Raw genomic sequence first — 27864 nt, forward strand, 5'->3', positions numbered from 1 at the left:
GAAACCAGCGGATGTCGCGCTAAACAACAGCACCACATTTAAGCTTGATCAGCTGTTGTTAAAATTTTGTTAATATTACCTTTTAGTATCAGCTGATGTTTGCTGGAGCCAGAGCTGTAAAAGCTGCTGGTCATGATATCAGTTTGAATATGTGGTGAGAGGGAAGCATGAAGATGATACCAGGAGATGTCCTTACTGAATCAACACTGCTGAACAGGTGATGGAGAAACAGGTTTTTAGCTTTTAGGTGACATAAATGACTTGAAAGGAAGTTAGGAACTATTTCTGAGAGACAAATAACACCAGGATCCTTTTTTTATGTAGCTGACTACTGGTAACTGTGCAGGGGCGGGTCTAGCAAAGTTTTGCCAGGGGGCCAGGTAGGGCATTAACCCTTTAAAGCCGGTCGGAGTGGGCACGCTCCGTTTTGCGTAACTATTTTTAAATCCCTGTAGAACCAGAACCGTGGAAGCTAGCGCAATAATTTTTTTTGCATATGAAACCGGGGGAGTTGTACTTACATCTTATGCCATCAGCTTGTCCTAGGTCACAGTTTCCTTCCACATATAGCTTTGCAAAAATTGCATAAAAAGTGCTTGCAGGAACAAAAACATAATATTCCAGAAACATGCTTCGCCAATCTGATCAGCTGTTTGTAACACTTCCCACATTGAAACCGATGTCAGCGCGAACGATCGCATGTCCGCCATTTCCTGCCCGAAACCGGAAGTGACGTCATTTTCGCGGAAAATGTAGTTTTTTACCTTAAAAGCCTATACTGGTGTTTTTATAAGTCATGGTTGACTTTATGCTTTTCTGAATAGTTGCTGGGATGCTTAGAACTCGAATTGCACTGCTTAAAATAGTTTATTTTGATGCACATGCTGTTTTCTTTGCAGATTTGCATCATAGGATTGTTTTTCGTTTTTCCTGCAGTATATAAAAATTGGTGTATCTCAAAAATAAAACTATGAAGACACTCAAAATAAATTTGCTGTTGTTGTAAACTATTTTTTGCAACTTTTTTGTATTTAAAGTTTTGAGGGATAAGCCTCTTAAATTTCTCCAAGTAGAAATATATGTAAAAAAACAAAAACGATTTTAAATTTTTTTGTAGTTTATTGCACATTTTTTTGCAATTAATGTAGTTACTATGGACTTAATGCATACATATTATTAAAACATGGGCTGTAACAGTTGTATTGATGTATAGCAACTTGAAATGCTCCCAAAAATGGCACTACAGCATGTAAAAATATACAGTAAGCTCTGGCGGCCTTGGTTCTATGGTAGGTCTTAAAGGGTTAACAGGGAAAGGGGGGCACAAAGAAATACTTTTCTTTCTTATTCTCATTTAAAATATCTACTTTCAACAAATAATTATCTGAATCTTACAACAAACGGTTGATAGATTGATACATATATACCATCAAGACAGTGTACATCACTGTCACAACAGCATTTGCTTTCATTCAAAGGCTTTATGGTTTTTCCTATAATGGTGGGCCGGTCTCTAGTCAAAATGCCTGGGCTAATTTTTTGTCCCAGTCTAGCCCTGTATGTGGCTCATCTGCAGTCTGGAGTTACCTACATCTCCCTACTCGGAAGGCAGAATTTCCGAGTTCTGAGTACAATCGAAAGCACCATGACTGCAGTTTTTGTGTTGGATGTAAAAAGTGCACGTGACGCTGTGACGTAGGCTAGAATCATGGCAGCAGTCGACGACGGTCCAGGCGTGGGATTTCTCTCGTGGAAATATGCACATTATTTTTTTCCTTTCTGTTGGTAGGTAGCACAGTGCACTTGTGGCAGGATAGTGCTAACATGTAAGCAAGCTAGAAGACTGGCAATCTTGCTGGGTATCCAGTTAGGGAAGCAACACATTAACAAGAGAATTCTGGGTAAAACCAAAGTTACTTTCCCTAGTAACTAGTTACTTTGAAAGTAACGAGTAACTTGAAGTAACTGAGTTACTTTTGATAGAAGTAACTAGTAATGTAACTAAGTTACTAATTTAAAGTAACTTACCCAACACTGATGATAACACATCTGACCGGCATGAAGTCTTTTTCTGTACCAACAAGGTGATTCTGGGCAGTGTGTCCTTAAAAACATTTGAGTAAACTTGGCAAGTGGAGGACAAAAGAAGTATGTACAGCATCTGAAAGTCATGTCATCAAGAATCAGGAAAAAATCCAGAAGAGACCTAACACAGGACATGAGAGATGCATCTGGCCTGTCAGTTGATCCATCTACTGTAGGAAGCTATTCAGACCATTTCTGATCAGAAATGGTCTGAATGGAAGGGTGGCTCTCAAGAAGTAATTCTTAAGGAAAGCGAAATGAGTGTCAACAGGTCTAATGGAGTGATACATCCAAATTTGAAATTTTTGGCTAGAAGAGAGCGTGAGTGTCTACAGCCATCTGTAAAACACAGGCTCTGTCATGGTTTGGGGTTGCATTTCACCCATTGGTGTTTGGGATCTTGTCAAAGTTGATGGAATTATAAATGCAGAAATGTACCATCATATTTGAATTGAAAATGCAAGACCATCTGGAAGGCATCTGACTCCTAGTGGTTTCAATTATGAGTATGACAATGATCACAAACACTGTGTGTTTGTGAAAAGAAAAAACATACCTGGATAGAAAAACACACAATGGAACACTATTAGTCATGGATTGGCCTCCCCAGGGCCTGGACCTCAACGTTAATGAAGCAATGAGGGATCCAACTAAGACTTTTATAATGTCCCTCAAGAATCCTGGGGAAATATTCCTAAAGACTACTTAAAGAAATTATTAGAAAGCCTGCCTAAGAGAGTTCAGGCTTTGCCAAAGAAAGCAGGAGGTCATGCCAAATACTGACTTTCAAGCTTGCTAGAATTGTGCAAACTCTGTTTTTGCCTTAGTATATCTCCATTTATGTTTGCGAATCATTCACTGAATCACTGCAGCTATTTGCCATTTTCCTGGCAAAATATAAAGAAATGTGGCTCAAGACTTTTGCACAGTACCCGTATGCGCCCCAAATCAACTCACCCCAAATGATCCCTTAATCGACTGGAACTCAGAGTCATATTAGAGAGGCACTTCTGGTGCGAGCAGCGTGTCATTTGTCATACATATTACTCAAGATTTATACTTGAGGCTAATAGTCTTTTTGTTCACTTCTGCCTTTGTCACACTTGCTCCCAAATTTTTCCCTCTTCTCTAATTAGCCCCTTTATGCTTGCTCTTGCACTTGAAATCTTTCACTCTCTTCTGTGCATATTCACCCCCACACTCTGTCTGCCACTGCCTCTCCATCTCTCCGTCATCTCTCTCTTATAGAGATGGATGAAAGGGGATATCAGGGAGCCTGGGTGGAGAGCTCAGCTGATAGGCTGAATCAAGGCAGGTCATTTACTCACCACAAGCCCATCCATCCTGAAACCCACACATACCCACTTAAAAACACGCACACATACCTTTACTCACCTCATACTTTCCCACAAACACATTGCGTCTAAATGACTTCCATCTCTCTAGGTGTATTATTTCACTCCTAGGAAGCCTGGCCAGAGTTTAAATATTCAAGCTGACTGGAGCAAAGGGATCTTTTCCATCAGGAATTTGTTCTTTCACACATTCTTGAGCATGCACATTCACCCAAACGAAAATGCACACATGGTCTAAGACTAAGAAATATCACACATAGTCAGGCACGCACCCTGTGCTCAAAGCTCTAGACATCTCATTACTGGCATGGTGTGCTTTCATCGCTGGGGTATTGTGAATGAATGCGTCCCTCCTGAAGTTTTTGCTGTTTGCAGCTCTGTTCCCCGTGGGCTGACTGTTAATGACATCGCGCCATTCTGCATCTGTACTTGGGAAACTGTTAGTATGATACTCCTGGTAACTAAATAATGTTCCCATCTCACAAGTCCAGCTGCCTGCTGGTCAAATTACAGCCAAGCGAGAGGCTATTTTCTGCCCTGCGCCACTGCATCTAAAACAGCTTAGTTTACCCCCAACGTGATGGCATGATTACTCCAAATGCTTGACGCCACCTCCGGCAGGTTAGCAAATCAGTGAGCGAGGAAGATAAAACTGGACAGCAAGAAGTGAGAGAGTCATGATCTTGGAAATCATGGTGATGGGAAGCCAGTGAAAGGTGTTCATGAAAGAGCAGGCGCACGCTGCCGCTCCTTCCTTTTGGTTATTGACAGATGTGCGGCGTAATCAGAATACAGCATGTATCCGCTACTGTAGGGCAGATGGATGAGGCAGGGGGAAAAATGCGATTACAGTAGCAATCATAACTCAGATTAGCCTTCCTCTGTACCTCTCTCCACTGTTCAACACGGGAATCAATCACCATCACATTCACTACGCTGCCTCATATCACACACAGGGCCGCACCAAAAGGACAAATATTATTCTCTCTGGTAGAGAAAACAACATTGTCTATAGAGCAAGGACAACAATCGCTCTCTTTAATAAATAACGGCAGCTATTATGATCATAAATAGTGAGGGGGCCAGAGGCTGTTTGTAGGGGGGAGGATGATACATGAATCCATTCAGCATATTTCTGCTGTGGGCTTGTAACTCTGCAACTGAGGGGATCAAAGGATCTCCTGACAAAAGAGGCGCAGATGCAGCGTGCTGAGATGACAGCCTTCACCAATGCTAGAAGTGCACTCAGCACTAACATTGGCTGACTAGAGACCTGACTAACCAGTCCAGAACAGCACATTTAGTCCCCCCCTGCTGTTTCCTCTATCTGATTATTATTGATGACATCAGGACATTCGCAAACCCGTGGAGGCTCATTAAAACAGAAGTCAACTGATAATGAAAGTGAACACTCTGCACTGGATTACTTAATTTACTCAACACGACTATCACAGAAGAATTTGCATGCTTTGATATGTGCTTGCTTTTTAGCTATTCCCCCTGGATCGCCATTTGATTAAACTGTGGAATCATGTAGCAAAAACTTCTTCATGAGTAAAGCCCAAAGCACTTGGCTGGTTTGAGTATGTGATCAGTCTGTCTGGATTTGTGTGTCATAATGTGCTTGTGTGTGCGTTGTATCCTCCTGGTCCTTTCTGTTCTACAGTAGCTCGCAAGGCTTCAGGGAATGGAGAAAAAACAAAACGCTGATGTGCTCTGTGTCTTGATCATTCAAATTAAATTGAAACCACGCTGAGAACAATATTCCATCAAATGGTTTGTAAATTATAGACATTCACATTCATCACGCAAATACTCTTGCAGACACCCTCACACCCAGACAAATAGTTAGCATACCTGTACACGTATACACGTTTTAACTCACACAAACACTTCCACGCTGCTACAGTTGGTTTGCCACCAACATGCACAATGAACGAAACCCCTTTTATTTCAGTTCTCTCTCTCCCCCACGCAGAACGATTCCCATAAACCGAGAGCCTGGAGATAAAGAGAAGACATGGCCTGTCAGGCCTTTTATGGCTTTTCCTACAATCGCTCAGGACTACAGTGGTATTTTTATGATGTTGCAGTACAGCCCCCAATTCTCCTAACACGCCACACCACCAAGGAAACTAACAAGGCCCTTATGTTTAATGGGCTCAACACGCTCATACCTCCAGCGGTCTTCAAATCGTCATAGCTACGAGCTGCCCAAGCAATGAGCAACCATTTCCCTCTAATCAAACCTAATTCAAAGTGTGCTTTACACTTTATGCCTGCTGTTTCATCCTGCTCCCCCAAGGGCCACAGTCTCTTGTATACTTTTCTGCTCGATCACCGTATTGAAGATGGTGGGTGGAATTGGATGGAGTCAGGGTTTTGCATATATAATTCAGTGGTGACAATCAGAAAGACATGGCACTGTCTCCATCAACAGTTAACTGTGAAACAAGATTTAGCCATCCTTTAGTCTGTGGCCAGTCCCGTGGTGGAGCCTAATAGTGTGTATCTTACTGCTTATCACTGTTTCTCTGAGCCAACAGGCTGTTATGCTTAGATAACCATAGTCATTTGCTGTGTTAAGTGGCTGATTGCTTCACAGTCGTGTTTTGCGTGCATGTGTGAGTGTGTGCCATGCTTTCATGCATGTGTGAGCACGTAAATGTAATTTGCTCGCCTGCGTGTGTATTGCAGTTAGGTGTGCGCACATTGCCACTTTTGCCTCAGTTGCATATGTTTGTGTAGCAGTGCCAGCTTCTTTCCAACACCAAGCTTAGCTCCAGTCCCCGGCAGCATGGCTGAGTAAGATTAAAGTCACCCATATTACACTTACCGCCAGGAGACGTAAGGAAATTAGAAGAAAATTAAACAATTCCATTTGCATACAATTACTCAACAGCAAAGCAAACAGCCCAGTTAGCCACTGTCTGGTCAACTAAAAAGTGCGGCTGTCAGTGTTGCTTTATGCAAACAGCTTTGACTAGCCTTATTCAGTCATGGGTGTTATTTGGACTGTGAGGGTAAAAAATTGCACAAATTCAACAGCTTTTTTATTCATTGTGTATGCGTTAATGCAAGTGTATGATGTTCAGTGCCCATGTTTTCATTCGCCAGTTGTGCACTGAGGGTTAAATCGCTCCGCTTAAGTTGGATTTAGATTATTTTATGTGTGCGTGTAAACCTGCATTTGCTGACATTTTAGTCTGACATTCAGCTTTCAATCCTCAGTTTTCATCTCAGGTGTTTGAAATGTAAGGCTGGCATCCTGCAGAGAAAATATTTCTCTGTCTTCCTCAAGACACGCATGCACTCTACCATCACTATCTCTCGTGTTCCTTTGTGTTGCAGACACATTCAGATGCAAACTATCGCCTTTTACCTCCTTTCACAAACACGGATATTAAACCACATATCAATTTCTCTTCCCGCTTTCATCTCAAACATATATTCCCATCTACATCCGAATTTCTCTTCCTCTGTCTCTCTTCCTATCTCTCATTCCATCCTCCCTACGTACAGGCAACTCGCCTGGTGACAGTCGGGGTAAAATATTAATGTGTTCAGTGAAGTGTTGTTGTCTGGAGTGCTGCCCTGACCATGAGCTTTGTTCCTGGACAGAGGAAAAAGCTAAGCAGCCATTCAGAGGCTCAGGCAGAGGTCCATGCAGCTGGATGTAGCAGCGAGGACGACTCCAAGCAGGGCCTCACTCTATCCACCACTGCTTAGCTCAATGCAAATGAGTAATGACCGCAATGTTAAACCCAACTAGAGCTAGAGTGTGCTTTTGCAATAAATCAAGCTGCAGCAAGGTAAAGTGATCCGTTGCCTGAAGCAGTGACGGAAGGCCAAGCAGAGACATCTGGTTTTTAAGTGCTTCAGCTTGGGCCTTTTTGCCTCCTTCAACAAACCAAATTCTCAAATACAAACACAGAAAATGCACTTGCTCCCATGTCCCACCCCTTTGCTTTTCCTTCCAACTTACTTTTAATAAGCTTTGAAACTGCAGGTGCTGCTGTTTTTTCTGTGCTTATTTTTTTATTTCTTTTTTTGTTCAGGGAAATCTTTTTTCCTCCCCCATTTTTGGCTCTCGAAAGTCTACAACTGAGTGCACGCCTTTGAGTCTCCCAGCTTTTCTTATGGAGACCTAAATAAGGAATGAGCTAACTAACTGAGAGCTGCTACCTCCTGTTCTGATTCAACGCACTCCTGTCGGTTTGCTTACTCCACATTGCCCAAAGATCCTTTTGGGTTTATGCTCACACCTTGGTGTGTTTGCACTGTATCTGTGTCTGCTTGTTTTTGCCTACTGCGTGTGCGCCTCTCTGCTGCCTGGGAGTGTTAGGTTTGCAGTTTGTTTGAAGACCTGAAAATCATTGGCTAACAGCACACTGGAACTGTTAAGTAGAAGCAAAGGTTTAGTTCAAGGATCCTAATTTGCAGATGTGTGAAAGGGGCTATGGATTTTATATTTCATTGGAATAATGCTGACACTCTTTTAGCTTTGCTTATCTTGCATCCTTAGTTCTGAGTCTTTCTAACCTCATGCTTGTGGATAGAGCTTTTACCTGAGAATAGAAAAAGATAAGAGCATACGCACAAAAGCACACACACATACACACACTGGAGGTCCTTACAGGTGAAAATCTAGCGCTGCTTAGCGAATCCATTACAGTTCTAACTCAGCCTGAAAAAGTCCTGTGTACTTTACAAATAGATAAACCTGGGTCTGGACCTGAGTCGCACAGAGGGGCTCAGAACTACAGCTAGCAAGATCAGGACTGTTTGTCTGTAGCTGGTCCCTGCACTCCAAAGCAAATTCCACAAAATAGCACAGAAGTGAATCTGTGTTTCAGAAGAAGCCTGCCAACACACGTTAAACTTCCTAGTTCCAGACAGCACAGCCACTTTTAATCTTGACATCGTAGCAAATATGCCACATGTATCCCTCTAGATAATGACTCAGGTGTCCTCAGGTCCGCTAAATTCAAAGTCTGGTACGTAAAATAATAAAATCAGACTCAACCCGAGGCAAGAACACCGGGATGTCAAAAACAACACAGATTCATGCAGACAGCTCGAAGTGAAGACTGTTGTAAGTATTCACAAGCCAGAATGCAACCATATACATATGCATACATTAAATCTGGTGTGTCACTGGGATAAACACTGATGTTTCCAGCTTATTTTGAAGACACGCTGGATTAAGCTGGAGCGATGGCTGACTGGCAGAGCTTTCATTGTTCTGGATACATTGCAATACTTAAAAATGCTATATATAGGGTTTTGAAGAGCTTTTCAGCTTTTTTTTTTTTTTTGAGAATGAGTGGCAAATGCCTCCTTTTTATAATCCAAAAAAGAACACAGTGTGCATGTGTGTTTAATAGAAAAGCATAATGACGAATAAAAGGCTGACTGGCAGTAAGCTGTTAGAAGCTTACTATGAGTTGGCATCAGCAGCTAGGTCATTGAATCATTTTATCTTACACTGCAACACTGTGACATAAGCAGGAAGATATGAGATTCAAAAGTTTGAATTACGCAGCAAGGTGTGTTTGATGTATTTGCTTGGCCAGTGCAGTGCCTTGCCAACTTACCTTACTAAGAGTTGTTTTCGAAGAATTTTGTTTGCTTGAGTCCTTAAGGCTGGCAATTGCAATTACATTTTATTTTTAATTAAGGTTTTGGCTTCCAAAATTTCTGAAAACAAGATAATTGAGGTTAGAAAAATGTGCTACGTTCTGCTTCACAATGATGCTCTCATTCCTGCATTGGAAATCCAGTGCAACTGTTTCATTTACAACACTGGATTTTTTCCTTACCTAAAAGCCAAAGTTTAGTAGCTACCACGCTCTGTTTAGATGTGTTTAATGCTGCCCATGTTTATTTTTATCTCATTTTTTGCCAATTTGCAAAAGCCCGTGGAAATGAGCATTGTTATCTACTCCAGTGAAGTGTAACCACACTTTTAAAATTTTAGTTCTCTCCACAATTATCACTAAGAGCAGTGTGTCTGTGAGTCATTGCTACCCCTGACCCTTGAACACAGGCTCAGGGAGAGATCTCTCCTCGGGATTGGCTATAGCAAAACTGCATTACAGAAGAATTTCTTGATCTTATTGCAAAAGTAGAAAAGGAGTTGGTGAGATAAAATGGTGTTATATCAGGCTAGAGTATTTTCAGCATACAAAGCTGAAGGTGTCTGTTTGTTGGTGATCCTTCTTTTCTGATGTTGTTTCATGTTACATTACATCACCTTTGCACCAATACGCACATCAAAAACATGTCTCTTTTACTCTAATACCACAATTGTGATGAAACATTCAAATGCAGACAAGAAAGGATTAAATTAATAACCAGAATAAGCCTTACTGATGTGCTTTTTCTTTTCTTTTTTTTAAGAACTTTCTCACTGGGTCCACTTGTGTGGATCACACATTCGACTTCCTACAAAACATTTTCAGAAGTCTTCCCTCTCAAGCCAAAACAGCAGAGTGCTTCCTTATCTTATGGGCTGGAACTCACGTCCTCTTGAAATGGCTCATATCGCCTTATCTCTCCAGAATCACATCACGGCCCCCATGTCTGCCTCTTCCGAGTTCTCTAATTTGCTTTCTCTTCTAACACCAGCAACTACAAACACAACTTCTTTAACGCCTTGCTGAGCTTTTGCTATTATTCTCACGTCCTCACCCTTGAAGTAGTTCTGCTGTCGTGCTCCCTGTAAATTGATCGTGAGCGCAGGCTAAATGCCTTAAATGTAATTGAAATTGTAAAAGAATCTCTTTAAAAGTCAAACAAGCTATCTATGATTGTGCTAGGAAAAAAAATAATGCTGGTACAAAACAGCTGACGCAGCAGTGAGATATCCCGCAGATGAACATTATCACAATTAATCTGACAGTGATAAATGCAGCAACAATTCGTCTCTCGTTTTCTAACAAGCTATGTAGACAAGGAACATAATTTACAGCTTTTTCTCCATTATGCAGACTCAGTCTGTTCCGATTTTTGTAGCCTCTGACAATTTTTTCAGGACAGGAATCATAACATAACCATACATTTAGTCGAATATTAATATTTAAGCGCTAGCTTAGATAGATCGTACTCAGAGGAATTTAGGATGAGAGCAGATATAGATTTACATACTAATTCCTCCAGCTGCCTTGAGGCGCTCTGTTGATCTTCTATCGTCACATTTTCTGTATATGCATAATATTAGTTTTATTCCTATCAGAAATACACTGAATAAAACTTGCACCTGTAGGCACTACCTTCCCATCTCTATTAGTCTCTGTCATCCATTACCATCTCGCCAACAACCCCCACTTACCAGATACCCCCACATTTCTAGCTCCCCTGCGGAGTTCAAACGAGAAGACCTATCTTCAGTTGTCCCCTTGCACACACCTGGGCCTTTCCGGGAAGACAAACATACGGCATTAATTCATCCATGTCTCTCCAGACTTCAAATATTTTTTCTCTGACTCTCTTAAGAGACTCAAGGACTTTCAGCAGAGGGTTGCGCTGTTTACTCTGTACTCCTGGGTGGGATATTTCCACTTGAATAAATGTGTCTCAGTGTGGGTTACATCTGTGTTCAGATAGCTTATCTTCAGATATACAGGCATGTGTGTGCTTTCCACAAGTGTTTCTGGACATGAGCTCGTAGATTAATAGTATACAGATTCAATTAGGTAACTTCTGTGTGTGTTTTATTTTATAGTGCACAGACGTCTTTCTGGATATATGTTACAAAGATCCTGAAAATGTGTATGCATTTGTGCCAGAGGATGTTCTTCTATTCATTTGGGTGGAGCCATTCAAAGCAAACTTCAGGTCATGTTAAGCTAAACTTTGAGCTCTTTATATAAAAGCAGTCTCCCCCCTCAACCTTGCCTGGTGCACTGATAGGATGAAAAATGGATAGAAACCCCAAAGGAAGGAAGGGGAAGGTCCATCTGTGAGCTGCATTCAAGGACAACAGTGTTATCCATTTTGGAACAGTATGAAACAAGCTAGTGTTTTCAGTGGGGTTTGGAAATGTGGGCTTCTGGATGAACTGTGGATGCTACTGTTGTCTTGCCAAGCCAACTGTGATGTTGCAGATTAGATGCGAATCATTGACTCCTTGTTTGTATCAGTGCGACTCTTCTCATTCAGAGTGAGAGATAATGAACAAATGTGACTGATTGTTTCTGATCTGTGTTGCTGTAAATTACTGCCGCATCAGGAATTGTTTTGCAGAGCTCTGGTGCATACAAAAGCTACGTTTAATGTGATTTTATGTTATTCAGCCCAGAGGTGTTTAGTTTTGGTGATATCTATTAATCTCTGGTCTGATCTTGCTTTTTATTTCCTCTCTTATCTTCTTTCTCTTTTTGTTATTTGTTCTGTTTTTATATTTTTGTATTTTTTCTCCTAACTCTTTCACTGATCTACTTTTTTCTTTTGGTTCTTTCGACTCTTCTTATTTACTCCTATCCTCTGTCACAGAACCGATTTCACCTGCAGATGTCAGCCCGTGTGCCTCCATCAACCCTGGGAAGTTTGCTCCTTGCAGTTTTGCAGGGGGGAGATGGTGGGGATAGGGATAGAGGAAGTCGGGGGGACAGCTGGGGAGGAGCAGCTGTAATCTGCCCAGGCTGGGACGAAGGCGGTGATGGCTTACTGACCCACCTTCAGAAGTACAGTGGTTCAACCTGGCATTTGTGGGACATAATCAACCTGACTCGCATCACAGGGAGCAGAGATAGAAGAGGGGGGAGCAGTGAGGAGAGAAGGGAGGAGCAGATGGAAGAAGAGGCTTTGAAGATCATCTCCACCCGTTTCCTGCGCTCCCCCTCACCTGTTTCGTCTGTTCTCCTCCTGGGATCCGACCCCGAGTGTCTATCCTCCGTCCTTCGGGCTGCTCAGCGTCTCGCACCATCACTACCAGCACTGCAGTGGATCATGGGATATCCCTTGTCTCCAGATTCGCTGCACACTTTAGGAGGTCCTCTTGGACTGTTAGCCTATGGGGAGGTCGGCCGCAAGCCAATAAGCTTCTATATACGGGATGCTTTGCAGCTGATTGGCCGGGCGGTCACTGCAGCAACCATGGTGAGGCCAGATTTGGCACTCACTCAGAACATGGTAAATTGCTATGACAAACCAAACCGACATGAACAGCCCTCTTCTGGACAATATCTAGCCAGGTAAGAATGTACAGGATACACCAACTAATTAAAGGGTTACTTCACATAAAAATGGCTAAAATAATGTCTTTGTTCACCTCTAATAATATTTAGCTATATAGGGTTTTTTGTAACAAATTACTCTATTTGGCAGCTTTGATCTGACTAGTGAGTACACACGACAGAGACAGCAAGTATATATTTTTTTGGTATACAGACTGACAGTGCAGGAACTGGTAATTCTTATTAGTCCTATGCAGTGTAGTTTGTTGCTATAGGCACCCTTACAGATAACAGTCGGGGGTATGGGTTGATTTGATGATGCTGATGCTGGCTATAAGCTTTCACTTTTACTTTAATCTCAATTTGGTTGTTTAGCAAAGTCTAGAATTAGTGCCTAGTGTTACTTGATCATCATTAAACCCCACTCTCTGTCAATGTTGATGCACTGAGATCAACTCCAGAGTTTTATGGTTTAGTTTAGAGATGATAGTAATACCTCCTCTAAAAATAAAATGTATTGTTTCAAATGGCATAAGACTAGCTTTATACTCTCTACACTCTATACTTCCTTGCAGCTACAGGTTCACCTTAAATGACTCCTGGGTTTCTGAATTTTTGCACATAGTTTTACTATTTAAATAACCGAATGATTCATAGAAGACAGTGAAAAACTGCATTTAAAATTCGCTGGTCACATCACTAAATACATGCTAGGCCGTTAGCTTTCTGAGTGACATTTTGACATTTTTGTGAGGAGTTACTGGCTCCACTTGTGGTACTGTATGCTCTGGTTGCTGCCCTTGTCTGTCCTTTGCACCATGGGGGTGGTAATTTCTGAATAGCACTGTCATACTGGAGGTGGGGAGGAGGTCTTTATGGCATACAGATTGGCAGACTGACACCAGAGGGGTTTTGTGTGTTTCTGTTTGCTGTTGCTCCAACTCCTGCAGCTTTCAAAAAAAGGCTTCTGACAGCTTTCACGGGTCTGACAAGGTGTGGTCTACGATGATAACCACTGACACATGGGGGGAAAAAACTGATTGAAATACACTTTAAACCTTAAACATTTTCATTTGAAGCAGAAAAACGTAAATCCTCGCATTCGGACATGGAGTGCAAAAACCTATCACACTCGCATACTCTAGAAATCCTCTTGAGCAATATGTGGCTGATAGTGCATGATGCACTGAAGCCTGCTGCAATAAACTCACTGCAAAGTTAAATATTTTTCTCTAACAGTTGACATGGATATACTTCAAAGGGTACAATGGATAAAACAGCATGCATCCAAGTCATGTGATACTGGTGAGGGAAGGATTTGTGGTAGGAGCTGGGTCCACAGCAAATATTGAGCCCACGTGGTGCCTGCCAGCTGAGAGTGATCACAGACAACAGCCACATAATCACAAGCTGGATTCTCACAGCACTCTGTCCGCAAAGCAGTTTAGTTGAGCACTGGGATCTCAGAACCATGGGGCATGGAGGGCCACAGGCTTTTGTGGAAGTTGTGTTATTGAACATCCATTATTAGAGTTTGAAACAAGTTAATTAGGTTCAGAGTAGCGCCGCCACGATAGATTTTTCACTTCATGGTTATTGTGGCCAAAACAACTCACAATAATGATAATAGGGCAAACATTTTGATAAATTACTTGCCTAAATCACTACAAACAAATGCCGCTGATGAAAGCAGGGGCCAGTATGTATACAAAGTTTGAATTTAAGAGCACCAAACTGTAGCGACTCGATCAAGCCAGCAACCATGCAGATGTTAGTGCCGTTTAACAGACTAGCTTTAAATGACTCAGGCGATGTGTGACAGAGAAGCTGCAGAGACAGAAAACATGCAACAGTGGTAGTCACTTTACTTTAGTCAGGCATGAAATGCGCTGATAAGCTGAGGCTGTAGTGTAGTCCTACTTAGTGCAAGGCTGTTACTGAAATAGAAGAGACTGAAGAGGTAAACTGGAAAGAGAGTTTATAACCCTAACCGGCTTTTGATGGACCGTTTATGATATTATCATATCTATATTTTTAATATGTTGTAAAGTATTATGCAAAATTCCTTAGCCGCCTCTCATTTCTTGATATTTTGTTTCCAAGGAGCCAGACTTTAACTCATCAGTTTTTGTTAAGTGCAAAAGTTCTGAATGGCTGCTGAATGTCTTCAAGGTTTTTCACTCATTTTCACTCTTGAATCACTTATCGCTGGCCTATCAATTATTCATTCAGTTGAAGTTACAAAAAACTGGCAAAAATAGTACGGATTGACAGGTGTAAAATTACATTTTCACCATCAAGGTGATTTCCAAAGAGCTATTAGCTGGAAACTTGGCATATCCCTGCATAGTGGGCCCTTAAAAAAATTAGAATAAAATGGACAAATGGAGGATAAAAGAAGAAGTGGCAGTACTAAAAATATCCTTAAAATAGGAAGACATACAGAAAAGACCTGGCACGGGACCAGAGAGATGCATCTAGCCCTTCACATGATCCATCTACTGTTTATCAGAAACCTCATTAGAAATTGTCTGACTGGCTTTCAAGCAGCAATTTGTAAGGAATGAAAACGGGAAGAAAAGGCTGAGGTATGACAAATTATACAAGAACTGGACTGAAACAGTTCTTTAAGGAGTGATGAATATAAAAGTGAAACTTTGGTTCAAATAATCATCAACATATACGTAAGAAGAGTGTCTACGGCCATCTGTATAACACTCTGTCATGATTTGGGCCAGTGTTTTAGCCAGTGGTACAGGTTTTTTTTGGGTGGGTGGCGTTGATGAAATGAAATTGATGAATGCAAAAAAGTGCAGTCATCTATGTAATACCATCTGGAAAGAATCTGATTGGTAACCGCTTCATCTTTCGGGATGGCTATAATCCCAAACACACTGCCAATGTAGTAAAAGGATACCAGCATATAAAAACACACAGCAGAATGCTGTAAGGGACAGACAGGCCTCCCAGGGGACTACAACATTATTTTCATCTTAATATCACACCAAACAATCACATCATGACTAGTAACGGCTATTTAGTAAATCTTTGATTTTCTATAAGTTGTGTTTTATATGTTATTGGTTTATTGGCTGAATTATGTTGTATTGTTTTTCTCCTCTTTTACGACTGTATGAATTTTAACACCATGGTTGTTAATCTTAAATTTGTATCAAGTCAAAATTTTACTTTGCGTAACACTTTAGTTTTTCCCCATGTGCCAAATGAATATCATTTCAAGCAACTCTTTATTACACTATATTTTAGAGACAATTAATGAAGTATTGTGCATGCTAAACTAAGACTGCATCCAAGGTATATATTTTATCAGTTCAACTTAAGCCTATTTCTATGAAGATATAAGTTTTGCTTTGTTTTTTTATTTAAAGAAGAAAAGAAAATAAGACATTTTTAAATGACTCAAACTTCATCAGGACTCTAGGGAAAAATGCAATCTTTTCGTGGGCAACCAATTGGCACATGGTCTAGCCTATCAGATTAAACTATTTACAATAGAGTTCTCCACAAAATAGTCTCAGTGACCTTTGTTCATGGCCAGTGAAAGACTGATAAAAGGGGTTGTTCTATTGCACTATTCAAACTCATGCACTTGTTCTCCAGTGTACTCCCTGATTCTTATCCCTCGCCTCCAACAGCCAGACACGGCAGTTCTCCGGAGAGCCTTAACAAAGCTGGAGGAAGTGAGAGACTTCCACATGGAAAAGGCAATTAACAGCTCAATGCCCTGGGGACAGAGTGAGGAAAGCAGGGAGGGAGGGAGGATGTCTTGAGATATTAGCAAGTAAAGAAGGTATGAGAGGATGAGAGGTTACAAAAATAAAAGTTACAAAATTACTCTTTCAAAGCAATGAAGATAAAAATATGAGAAACTAGCCACTTTTGATGTTGCTCTTCAGAATGTCCAGAATCACAGAATCCCTAGGTGCTTATTCCCAAAAGTACATTAGAGAGAAGGGAGAATGTGGTCAAAGACAAACAGATAGATAAAAGAGAGGAAGTAGGATACAGCTAAAGAAAAATAGAAGTAAAAACAAAGGAAAAGAAGGACACACTTGTGTGGAATAGGATGTGAGGGAGGAGAAAAAGGAGGAAAAAAGATAGCGGGTTGTTGTTATCAGAGTGAAATCTGCCAGTCAGTGCCATCTCACTCGACACAAGCTGCCACGCTGACTCCATCTCCCCCGAAGAGATTAAAACCAATGAAACAAGCAGGCCTTGTATCATTCCCGACAGACAGGCAGAAAAAGACGAAGGGAGTAAACTTTCCTCCAAACTGAAGGAGGTGGACTGACAAGAGATTGAGACGCATGCTTGGGACAGTCTTATAGAGTCATCATTTACCGACCACACCACTGACATTTACTCTGAGTGCATAAACCTGGGCCAGGTGTTAGGGAAGGAAGCCATCCCTCTCTGACATAGCTGGGTGACTTATCAACCTGCTGTGAAATCCAGAGTCATCCTTTAAATACAGCCTCTGGCCTGATGCTACAAAAACAATCCGCAGGACCCATAACTAAAAGGTGGTGCAGCTTTAAAGTGTGCAGTACATTTTTTTTACACCACTGCTCTTATCCCTATATTATGTCACACTCCTATCTCACCTCTTATCTCTGGGCATGAATCCAAACGTGTCACAAACTGTGGGAGAGGACCCTTTGAGACCTTGCACTTTTCTCCTTGGATAAAAGATGTAAAGCTTACAGTGTGGCTATTTTTTTTTCTTTCTTTGGCCAGCTTAGACTAAGAGTCTGGAGTTGGTTGGCTTGATGAATCTGCTGTCTATTGGATATGATGATTCAGCCGTGCTATTACCATGAGTGATTTCAGCTCAAGGCAAGGCTAGCACTTTCGCTTTATGGCCACAGAGACAGAAGGGAGCTGCCGATGAGGAAACATAAGTTAATGTGAAAGGGAACGGGGATGGCTTCCAATCAGAAGCATTTTTAATCAAGTTCTTTACAATTATGTTGATGTTATAGTAAATCACAATGAAAGGATATAGGGCAAGGAACTAAAGCGGAATACATAAAACCTTACATATATTCACATTTTTATATCAGTCGCTGTGTGGGGCAGACAGGCTTTAGTAAAGGCTAAACTTGGAGGACAGGTTAATGACCCACAAGATAAATTTAGCCTTTTCATTATCCTTTGGATATTCCATATTTAATGAAGAACATTCTCAGCTGCCACAATCTAAGCTAATGCATGCATATAACCTAGTGATGAGAGTGAGAAAAGAAGAAAAGATGGGGGAGGGAACTAAGCGCAAGAGGATAAACCTGTTTTCTGTTCTAAGAAAGGACTCCGGCTCAACCACCCGTTTCTATTATATGGAAGGAAAACTTGCCATTTCTAGCCTTGACCCAGACATCATCAACAGTCCCGGCACGGTTCAACACCCATACTGAAGTGGTCCCTGCATACTTTAACATTTAAACAACCACCCCTATGATTTACAATGACCTCATGACAATCCCTTATTATCAAACAGAGCTCGTATGGCTTGATGATGTCCACGTGATCGACTGCTAAGACATGTGCAAAAAAATCCCTGCGTGGTTCAAGAGGCCAGGAGAGATTTATGTGCGAATGGGGATTGCTCCTCCTAATGTGTGGAGACGAGTGAGCCGAATAGCAATGACTGTCTGTATGGACTGGCAGATAGGAGGAGAAGACCCTCACTGCACTGCATTAACTTTTAATTATGACTCTCTGGAAGATGCAATTACCCATTAGAGACCAGACTTGCTTAAGCTCTGCAACCACACTGTAACTTTTTTCTTGCATTAGCCCCATTTTCAAATTTTCATAAGCCTTTTTTCATAGACTATGTTTAGTGTCATCTGTATAATATTGCAGGCTGTACTTTTTTAAGGTGGATGTCAAGTTTATTTTCTATATTTTGTTGGCTTCCACTTATTATTTGTTCTTTGTCCTCTGTCCCTCGAGGTTTCTCTCCAACACTTCCTTCACCGGGGCCACAGGCCTGATCCAGGTCGATGCTGGTGTTTCTCGGATTCTGTCCTCCCAACTGTTTCATGTATGGAGTCTGAAGAGAGGTGCTCTGGGGCAGCCTGCTTGGGTTACTGTAGGCCAGTGGACCCGAGGTCGACTGGAGTTGGAGGGTGGCATTCTGGGACTGGTGGGAGGGTTCATGACCAGCCAGGGACAAGGTCTTGGAGCCGGGGTGAGGGGAGGGGATGGCCAGGGTGACGGCAACTTTGGAGGTCGCTGGAGGCCGGGACTTTCGGTTGAAGGGCACCGCCTCAGGGTCGTGACCCTGGTGGAACACCCATTTGTCTTCACACGGGAGGTGGACGAGGATGGATTGTGTCCAGCTGGACAGCTTTGTCTGGACCCCAAAACTAACCAGTCTAGTATAATACATGGCCTTTTTAACCAGCTTCACAACTCAAATACTACAACAGTAGACTGGGATGGCACAGGTGAGTGTTATTTTGCCATTTGTCCATAGAATACTGTCATTATAGAACCATTATACTGTAGAAGTGTAATACTTGTCAGAAACATTTTAACTTGTACTGTGAGCATCTATGACTTCTAATTTATGGCCTCTCCAAGCTTTGCTTACATAAACCCTCAGATCTTTTCCTTTCAGTTTCAGTGTTGCTGTATTTGGCTGGCCATGTCTCTAGAGCACATATGGAAATTTGAGGTAGAATCAATAAGGGATTGCACCAGGTCAGTTTAGTTGAAAATATAACAGGGTCAGGGTCAAGGGCTACACTCACCAGCTACATCTTTCATGAATGAAGAGCATATAGGAATTCAATCAATAAGAGATCAAGAGTATCTTGTCAAAGATGTACTACTACGATCTTTCTTTCACACATGAGATTATCTGCAGCTATACATCCAGTCCACAGCATAGTAATAACAGTCAACCTGACTTTCTTTAACTTTAATCAGCCGATTGCATATGGAAGCTATAGGAAAATGTAAATTTTTTTCACGATGATGCAGGTACTAAATGTTGACGTGTACTGTGAATTTATTCGGTTGCCATTGATAGGATTAATCGTTTCAATGCAGAGGGGTATTTACACCTTTACATAACATAACTTACAAAATATTGAAAATAAAATTCATGATGGTTCATTTGTAAAAGAGGTCCAGAAGCCAAGCAAGAGCAACGGGGACGCTGCTGATGTTGATTAAGCGATATTGCAAGGAAAATGTTTGCCAGAGCAGTTAAAATGGCAAACATGGCAAGAACTTAAAAATTCATATTGAGCAGCTCCATTACATCTTGCCAGCTCTACTTTTCTTTAATGAGTTTGAGGGTTGTTAATTTTTTTTTTATCCAAGTACTTAATGTGAATAAATGTAGTCCATGCCAGGTCATAAAAAATGCCAAAGCTGAAGTGTAATGTAAGAATCTATCAACATTTTCCTTCAGCTATGGTTGTTTGTAGGCAATTCCCATATGTGCAACCACATCCAAATCATGCATATGAATGTCCGGATGGATATCACACCATCATCATTTCTTTCCTCTCAGAACTACCAGAGGACCTGAGAAAGTGCTGCTATGGGTACTGCATTGACTTGTTGGAAAAGCTGGCAGAAGATATGGGCTTCACATTCGACTTATATATTGTGGGAGATGGAAAGTATGGGGCACTCAGTGGGACAGGACGCTGGACGGGACTGGTAGGAGATCTGCTGAGCGGAACCGCCGATATGGCCGTCACCTCTTTCTCTATTAACTCTGCCAGGAGCAGAGTTATAGATTTCACCTCACCCTTCTACTCCACCAGCCTGGGCATTCTGGTACAACTGCTTGAAGTCATCATTAATTGTTGGAGGTTTAAACTTGATTTTTTACGACTGTAGAATTCATGGCATGTCCTAAAAATGTGCTCTGTTTTAAGTTAAAGCACTGCAGTCCTCAGTGTTACTTTGACTTTTTATGCCTCTGCCGGTATGATTTAATCATTTGGCCTGCAGCTACTTATTGTTCACCCTAAGCCCCCTCACCTTGGTATTGTAGTAAGGAGCGGGAGATCATTAGTTGAGAGTGTATGTTAATTACTGAACTTCAAAATTGGATGCAGTTTAAGAGTGTGTAATGAGTCTAAGAGGCATTTGAGAGACAGAGTCCTCAAACATGCTGTAGCTATTCTTTGATTGGTTAGCATTTCCCTCTATAGCTGACAATCTGCAACGCATGATATGATCTGACAATACGACTCCATTTGAAAATGAGATATTCATCATTTTAAAAAGTGATTTCTTCTCCTGGCTGAATAATAAATAGCACGGAATAAAAACAATGTGTGCATTTTTTTAAGCTAATTTGCCGAGGAGTCATTAACAGAAGTTTATACAAACAATGCATGGCAATCAACGGTCTCAAGTCAGCTTCTTGTGTTTGCATTTGATCCAACAGGTCCGTAGCCAGGACACTGCAGCTCCCATTGGAGCCTTCATGTGGCCCCTCCACTGGTCCATGTGGGTGGGTATTTTTGTCACGCTGCATCTCACAGCGCTCTTCCTCACCTTGTATGAGTGGAACAGCCCCTTTGGCATGACACCCCATGGCCGGAACAGACTACGTGTATTCTCCTACTCCTCTGCTCTTAATCTCTGCTACGCCATACTGTTTGGACGCACTGTCGCCACCAAGGTAACAAAGCTCTTCTCTCTGTGATTAATTGGCATCATGTGGGGCAGGGCGAGGAAAAGTCATTGCAAAGAAGAGGGGGAGGGGATGCTTTATGGGATGCTTATTGTCAATGGCAAAGGAAAGTTGAAAGAGGGTGCTAGAGAGAAAAATGATGGAGATGGCTAGGGAGAAGAAAAGATTGATAGTGGATAGGTTAAGAAGGTAGGCAGTGATGAAGTAGAAAGGTACAGGGAGGATAATGCGCATACAGGGACAGAAAGGTGAAAGGGTAAGTGAGTGACAGAGAGTGAAGGAGTTATGGTGAGGATGATGGGGTTCGATGAAGGTGGTGAAAATGGGAGCAAGTTGAGGTTAGCTCCCCAACGCAGTCAGACCCAAAGTTAAAAACAAGAAGGCACGGAGAAGAGGGCCAGTGAGGGGGATAGGAAGGTGAGAAGGCGAATCAGGAAATAGGTTTCAAAAAGACGGTATTAGGAAGGCTGACAGAGGGATGGTGAGATGGGGTTGAAAGGGTAAGTGGGTAAGCAGGGATGAGAAAAGCAACAGATTGACAGTGACGTGGAGGTGGGCAGAAAGGGGATGATGTAAAGGAGGGGGGGCATGCGAGCAGGCAAAGTTGAAACATGGCGACATAGGTTAATATCAGGGAGAAACAGAATTGCGAAAGATAAATGGAAGTCAAATCCTCAGACTGAGGCAAATTTATTTAATAACTTGAAAGCAACTTGAAAAACAATGTCTGTTACTTCAGAGATTTTAAAAAAAAGACAACTTATTTTCATGACATTTGTTTGGTATGAAAATGTAAATTACAAATATTAAATGTACCTTTGGAGTAACAGCATTTTTCAAAACCTTGTCAGATTTAACAGATCGTGTGACACCCACAGTCACACTGGTGCACAAACACAATCTCAATGTATTTGCCAGTGAATAACGACTCTGTCTTCTGCAGTCTTTGTTTTATATAGCCTCACATTGTTCCAGAATCAATCATTAAGATAACTTGCTTGCTTTTCAAGTTTCCGTGCAGTAACATCTTTTCCTTAAATTATTCCTGTCCTTATAGTGAGATTGCCGCTCATAATATTTAAATAAATACAAAACCACATTTTACCCTTAAAGCAAACTGAGAAAACAACTTAAGTGAAAGAACGGTCGAGTGATTAGTAAGACCTTCCCATTACTGAAAGGTCACAGGTTTGATCATCGCATTGGCGATGTGTCAGTTAACAGGTTGTGTTCATTAGCAGCCCTGTGACCTGTTAAAATGTCCTTGAGCAACTCTCTGAACCTCTGTGTGCTGGGTCACAGCCAAGTCGTCAGGTTTACTCAGGGTATGGGAAAGAAAGGGGGAAATAAATTGATTGCTAAACCTTTACTGCTGGGTTGAGTTTTACAACTTGACTTTAATGATCAGTCGAATGTCAAGACAAGGAAACCAACTGAAAAAATTTTTCTGATTTTTTGTCTTTCTGCAATACAAATGCTTAAGGAATATATTTAGGTTTTCCTCTTCTAACATAAGCTGTTATCCTCAACATACCTGACTACTACAGATAGCAATAACTGAGCATCACTTCCGCAGGCCAAGCACAAGAACCATTAATCTGTGTGGTTGTGTTTCACAACAAGGATATCACTGTATTGTACTATATGAAGCTGCCATTGTTATCAGGGTTTAGAGTAACATTAGGTCCTCTGTTTTGCTCTTCATTTCCTTTGAATTTACACTCAGGCAACCCCAGGTAAAAATAACCGAGATAGCAATGTTCTTGTCAACATATCTAACCTTAAAAGCCATTTGAGATTGGAAACAAGTGTGTTAGATGATGAACTGTTGCTTTTAGAATGAATTAGCAGTCGCTTTTAAGTGATACTAGACCTTTAAATTGAACAGGGGTTTATTTTATCTGTGCATTATTAACTTGCAGGATTGTAAAGTTTTGCCAAGGAAATACAGCTTTAGCCTTATTATTTAGGCTAATAATAAAATCACAAGTTGTCCATAGTATCATTTTTGTATCCATCAAGTTCACTTTCAGTTACAGCTCCTTTAAATGATTCATGTTTTAAAACCAGTCAGCTTGAAACATCACAGAAGTCAGCCATCCCACGGGGCCAATGTTAGCGTAATTAGCTTTCTAGCCAGTACTGCTAAAATGTCAGTGAAAGCTGCATTTTTAGCAGTTAGAAGAATGCTTTTGTCCAAGTTCACACAATATATGTTATTTCTTAGTTATTTTTTTACACCCTGTGTTACATTCCCAATCTGTCAGCAATGGCTGCAAAAGGCTGCTAGCTTAGCCTCATGGGGGCAACAGAAAATCTTAAAAGGTGTTCAGTTTACAAATGCAGTTGCATTTTAAAAAGCTCACCATTCACAACCAAAGTGGATTGCTAGCAAGCAAACTCACAATATTGGAACAGAGATCTGACAGGCCATGTAAGTATGTGTAGTTCCTCACCTCTACTTTTTGATGAAGGGCATTCTCCTATCTTTCACTTTTCTCAGCAACTCTGTCAATGAAATCAAAAGGTTTCATTGAACTTGTTGCCAAGTTGCCAAGTCTCTCCTGTCCACAGGTGTTTCTAGGTAGACTTTAATCCTTTTCAGGCAGGGAGAAGACCTCTCTGCAGATGTGCTTGTAATAGGAATGGTGAGCATCAGCCTCAGCAGCTTGCACACTTCAGTTAAAGCAGCGGTCAGTTCATTTCTTATGAACGTCTCCAGCAGCTCATCCGGCAGCTTGTAAAAGTGGGCATACACACGAATGACCTGATTTAAAAAACCTCAGGCATGAAAATGAAATCAAAGTCATTCCACTTTTATTTCAGGGCAAGATCCCATCCAGGCCTAATGATAACACATGGTGTTAAAAGCAATATTCTTTATTATCTCAAACCTCATGTACGGCTTGCACAGCCAGGTTTCTTATGTTCCACCATCTTCTCGGGTATTATTGTCCGCCTCAGTGAATAGCACTGTCTTTTTATCTGAATAGCTGAAAAAGTTGTGAAAGCTGTAACGACAGGCAAAAAGAGATTTTAATTTCTTAAAACTGTTTGTTCCCTGAGGCAGGGCTACGTTAAACTTGTGCACATGACAGTGAATAAACAATGCATACTGGCGTTTCAAATGTCTCGCTCCATCATATGCTTGACAAATGAGATTTATTTCAGGATGGTACTTTGTAATTGTCTCGATCACAACAGTCACTCTTTATCAAAGAGACCAGTCACGCACATTTGTGGACTATGACAATCAATTTGCACCTGTACATGTGCAGTATCTCTCTGGTGTCATGTTGTTTGACTACCATGAAAAGTGCAAAGAATGAAAATCCAGCTCTGTTGTGTCAGGGGAAGAAAAGAATAACAGAACTTAAAAAAAATATAATCCCTGAAGCTCTTGTGACAGCTCTGTTTACTTTAGCTCAGTCAGAGCTAAACTTAGCAAAGAACACAAAAGAAGCATATACAGTAGATGAGTTAAAACTAGTTGTGAACCCCTTACTGCACTAACAGTAGCTACTAGTAGTGTTAGTTTGAGTACCATAATTTACTGAGCAATGCATTTATTCTGTGCTGCTCCATGCACATGTGCAGCAGTGGAAACAACAAGAAGAAAGAAAGGAGCGTACCACCATGCTGTTAAGACTTTCATCCTGAGCTGTGAAGTGAATTGAGAGTATCTAGACAACATGAGTTTTGACCAAGTTATTAAGCAGCTAATTACGTGTGGCTAAGGACTGATAAAACTTTGTCCTGACCGTTGGCTCCACACTGCAGGTTAATGGCAGTGGTTCCTTAGGTTTGTTAAACATGAAACTGTGACTCTCTGAATCCATGTTTTAAGATTGTCACTGCTACACTGCAATTCGAGGGCATAAGGGTAATGATAATGTTTAAAAAAATTATTTAAGATGCTCCTCAGTCAAAATTTCCACTTGTAACTCTGCCGCTATTATTAGTGCGATAGGCTTATAGAACAAAAAGCTCACAACAAATAGAACGACAACAATTTATGCTTGTATTGTGCACGCCATTCTCTGTTTCTCCCTGTTGAATTCCCCAATTAATTGTGCAAAGAGTTCTGAAACACTTCAAAAACCTTTATAATGGGTTACAACCTTGTTTGTATAATTAATATCTAATTAATCCCGAGCCCTTACAACACTGGAAATTCATCTCTTTTCTTCTTTTAAGTGGATTTTAATTGGTGGAATAAATAAATGATCACAGTGTTCAGGTGGATTCATTCCCCGAAGCAGCCAATTTCACGGAGAGATATTTTTGACGTGTCACACTAACAGTCACATTTTGTTAGATTTTGTGTTTTGCATTAGATGTTCTTTTGCTCTGTTTTAATAAATGGGATTGCCTTTCCTTGGGGAGCAGAACTGGATGAAGAGGGTACATATCTGAAGCTGGGACACATTTGAAAGGACCTTTTTAAACACTTTTTCTTTTTTTTGCTTTTGTCCTTTCTCACATATATGTTTTCAAACCTAGTTTCTGTCAAAGGTAAGCCAAACTCAAGTTTCACCTGTCATACGTCTCCACTCTACAGACCCCTAAATGCTGGACAGGACGCTTCTTGATGAACCTTTGGGCTATCTTCTGTTTACTGGTGCTGTCCAGCTATACGGCCAACCTTGCTGCAGTAATGGTGGGGGAGAAGACGTTCGAGCAGGTTTCCGGAATTCACGATGACAAGGTTAGACCACTTTCGAGGTCACAAACATGCCACTCCAGAAATGTTAGCGTGCTACACATATATTCACACGCATAATAATCTTACACAAGGATGAACTAATGAGAAGACAGTGAAATATTTGTGAAGGCTTATTGCTTTCCATTTCCCTAAACTCTGTAGGGAGTTCAGGAGTACTGTGAATTTAATATGTGCCCCATCGTGATAGCTGCCCTCTCTTGGGCTAAAGATGATCAAAATGGGAGCTGGGAGTTTTGGAGAACCAAAATTGTTGTTGTTTCCAAACATCAATATGCATCGAAGAAAGCCTATCAAAGGAAATTCACTGAGGCAGGTTCCCAGCCCACAGTTAAAACGGTACATAAATCAAACAATAACTTTAAAAGCTTCCCGCCCAAACTATACCGGTAATGGCAAGGGTAAATTAAAACAGACAATTAAAGTTATGCAGAATTTATTGTATTCAGGCCTTGAATATGCACAATATCTATATAACAAACTATCCAACCAAGACTTAATTTTAATAAGGGAAAAATACTTTCTTCCACTCCCACTGGAGACCCACTGCCGACAATAGGGCTGTGTTCCGCCCCAGCAAAATGCAGTAAACCCATTATTTAAATGGATGCAGTGGTGTGTTGTTTGTTGTGTTTTGTGCAAGAAACACACCCATGGCAGTTGATCCATTGTGTGCACTGCCTCCTTTAAAATTGCTGGGCTTTAATATAGATGTCACTGCTGACTGGGTAGCACTTCTCACATACTCACCAATATGAGAAAACATACCTTAAAGCCTGGTATATACACTGTTTCCCATCCTTCAAGGAAACTTGTTGTTCAGCCCTGAAATCAGAGCAAAATGTGGCGCCTGGTGGAGCAAGGGGCTTATTCAAGAGAGGAATCAAAGTAAATAAATACTTAAATCAAAACTGTAGTCAAGAAAATCAGCTCAAGTACATTTTTTACTTATTTTAGCATCTGAAAGATCCTGGGTTCAAGACCTAAAGGAGACAAAAACCCAGGCTCAGGATGTCCAACGCTATTTCTGGTCTCAAGCCTGGATAAATGTGAGGGTTGCAGAGTTGCATCAGCACGGACATCCGGTATAAAAATTGATATCAAATCAAATGCGGAGATCCATCTCCTGTAGCAACGCCTTAGGAATAAGGGAGCACCTTATCTAAACTCCTAAATAGGATGATATCACCTGAATTCATCACTTAAATTACATATCCACCCTCTCTTATACTCATGCCTTCCTATTCCATCTCCACAGCTGCACCATCCGTCCCTGGGCTTCCGTTTTGGTACAGTGAGGGAGAGCAGTGCTGAGGATTACATGAAGAAAAGTTTCCCGGAGATGCACGACTACATGAGACGCTTCAACCAACCCACCACTCCAGAAGGTGTACACATGTTAAAGTAAGAAACAATCAAATCCATGGACACTGTCTGAAATATTGAAAATAACCATTTTTACCCTTTTCCTTTCCTGCTAACCTAAAAAAAAAAAATCTAGTCACGTTCACATCTCGTATTTGTGGCTTTCTATATTCAGTGGACTTATTTTCTATGCACATTGTGCAAAACAGTTCTACTAATTGCACCAACAATTTGCATGTTACTCGTTCTCTCTCTTAAATATTTATTTTGAATTATTATGAAGAACAAGCTACAAGCTTAATGTAAGTTTTGCTTTGGGGATGATTTCTGCTTTCTTTACACCTGCAGTGCTGTTGTGTGCAACCCATTTATCAGCGTTTTCTTATTAAGAGAACACACTGTTTTGCAAGTGCATGCGACAGAAATATGAAGAAGTGCTCAGTGCTCTAGCCCCATGTATTTAAACCA

General features: G+C 41.1%; 1 protein-coding gene across 1 annotated transcript in view; it reads left to right on the forward strand.

The window, feature by feature from the left end:
- grin3ba (glutamate receptor, ionotropic, N-methyl-D-aspartate 3Ba) overlaps positions 1 to 27864 on the forward strand; it is a 92739-nt gene that overhangs the window by 41373 nt on the left and 23502 nt on the right. Inside the window, exons 2-7 of the mRNA XM_085440647.1 lie at positions 11937 to 12637; positions 18596 to 19092; positions 20169 to 20440; positions 21060 to 21296; positions 25870 to 26016; positions 27290 to 27435. Of these exons, the coding sequence (XP_085296773.1) occupies positions 11937 to 12637; positions 18596 to 19092; positions 20169 to 20440; positions 21060 to 21296; positions 25870 to 26016; positions 27290 to 27435 (2000 nt within the window). The remainder of the gene's footprint in view (positions 1 to 11936; positions 12638 to 18595; positions 19093 to 20168; positions 20441 to 21059; positions 21297 to 25869; positions 26017 to 27289; positions 27436 to 27864) is intronic.

This window comes from Copadichromis virginalis, linkage group LG19 (assembly GCF_057382275.1).
Source record: "Copadichromis virginalis isolate Kocher_CV1m ecotype Utaka linkage group LG19, C_Virginalis_male_GT1.1, whole genome shotgun sequence".
NCBI lineage: Eukaryota > Metazoa > Chordata > Actinopteri > Cichliformes > Cichlidae > Copadichromis > Copadichromis virginalis.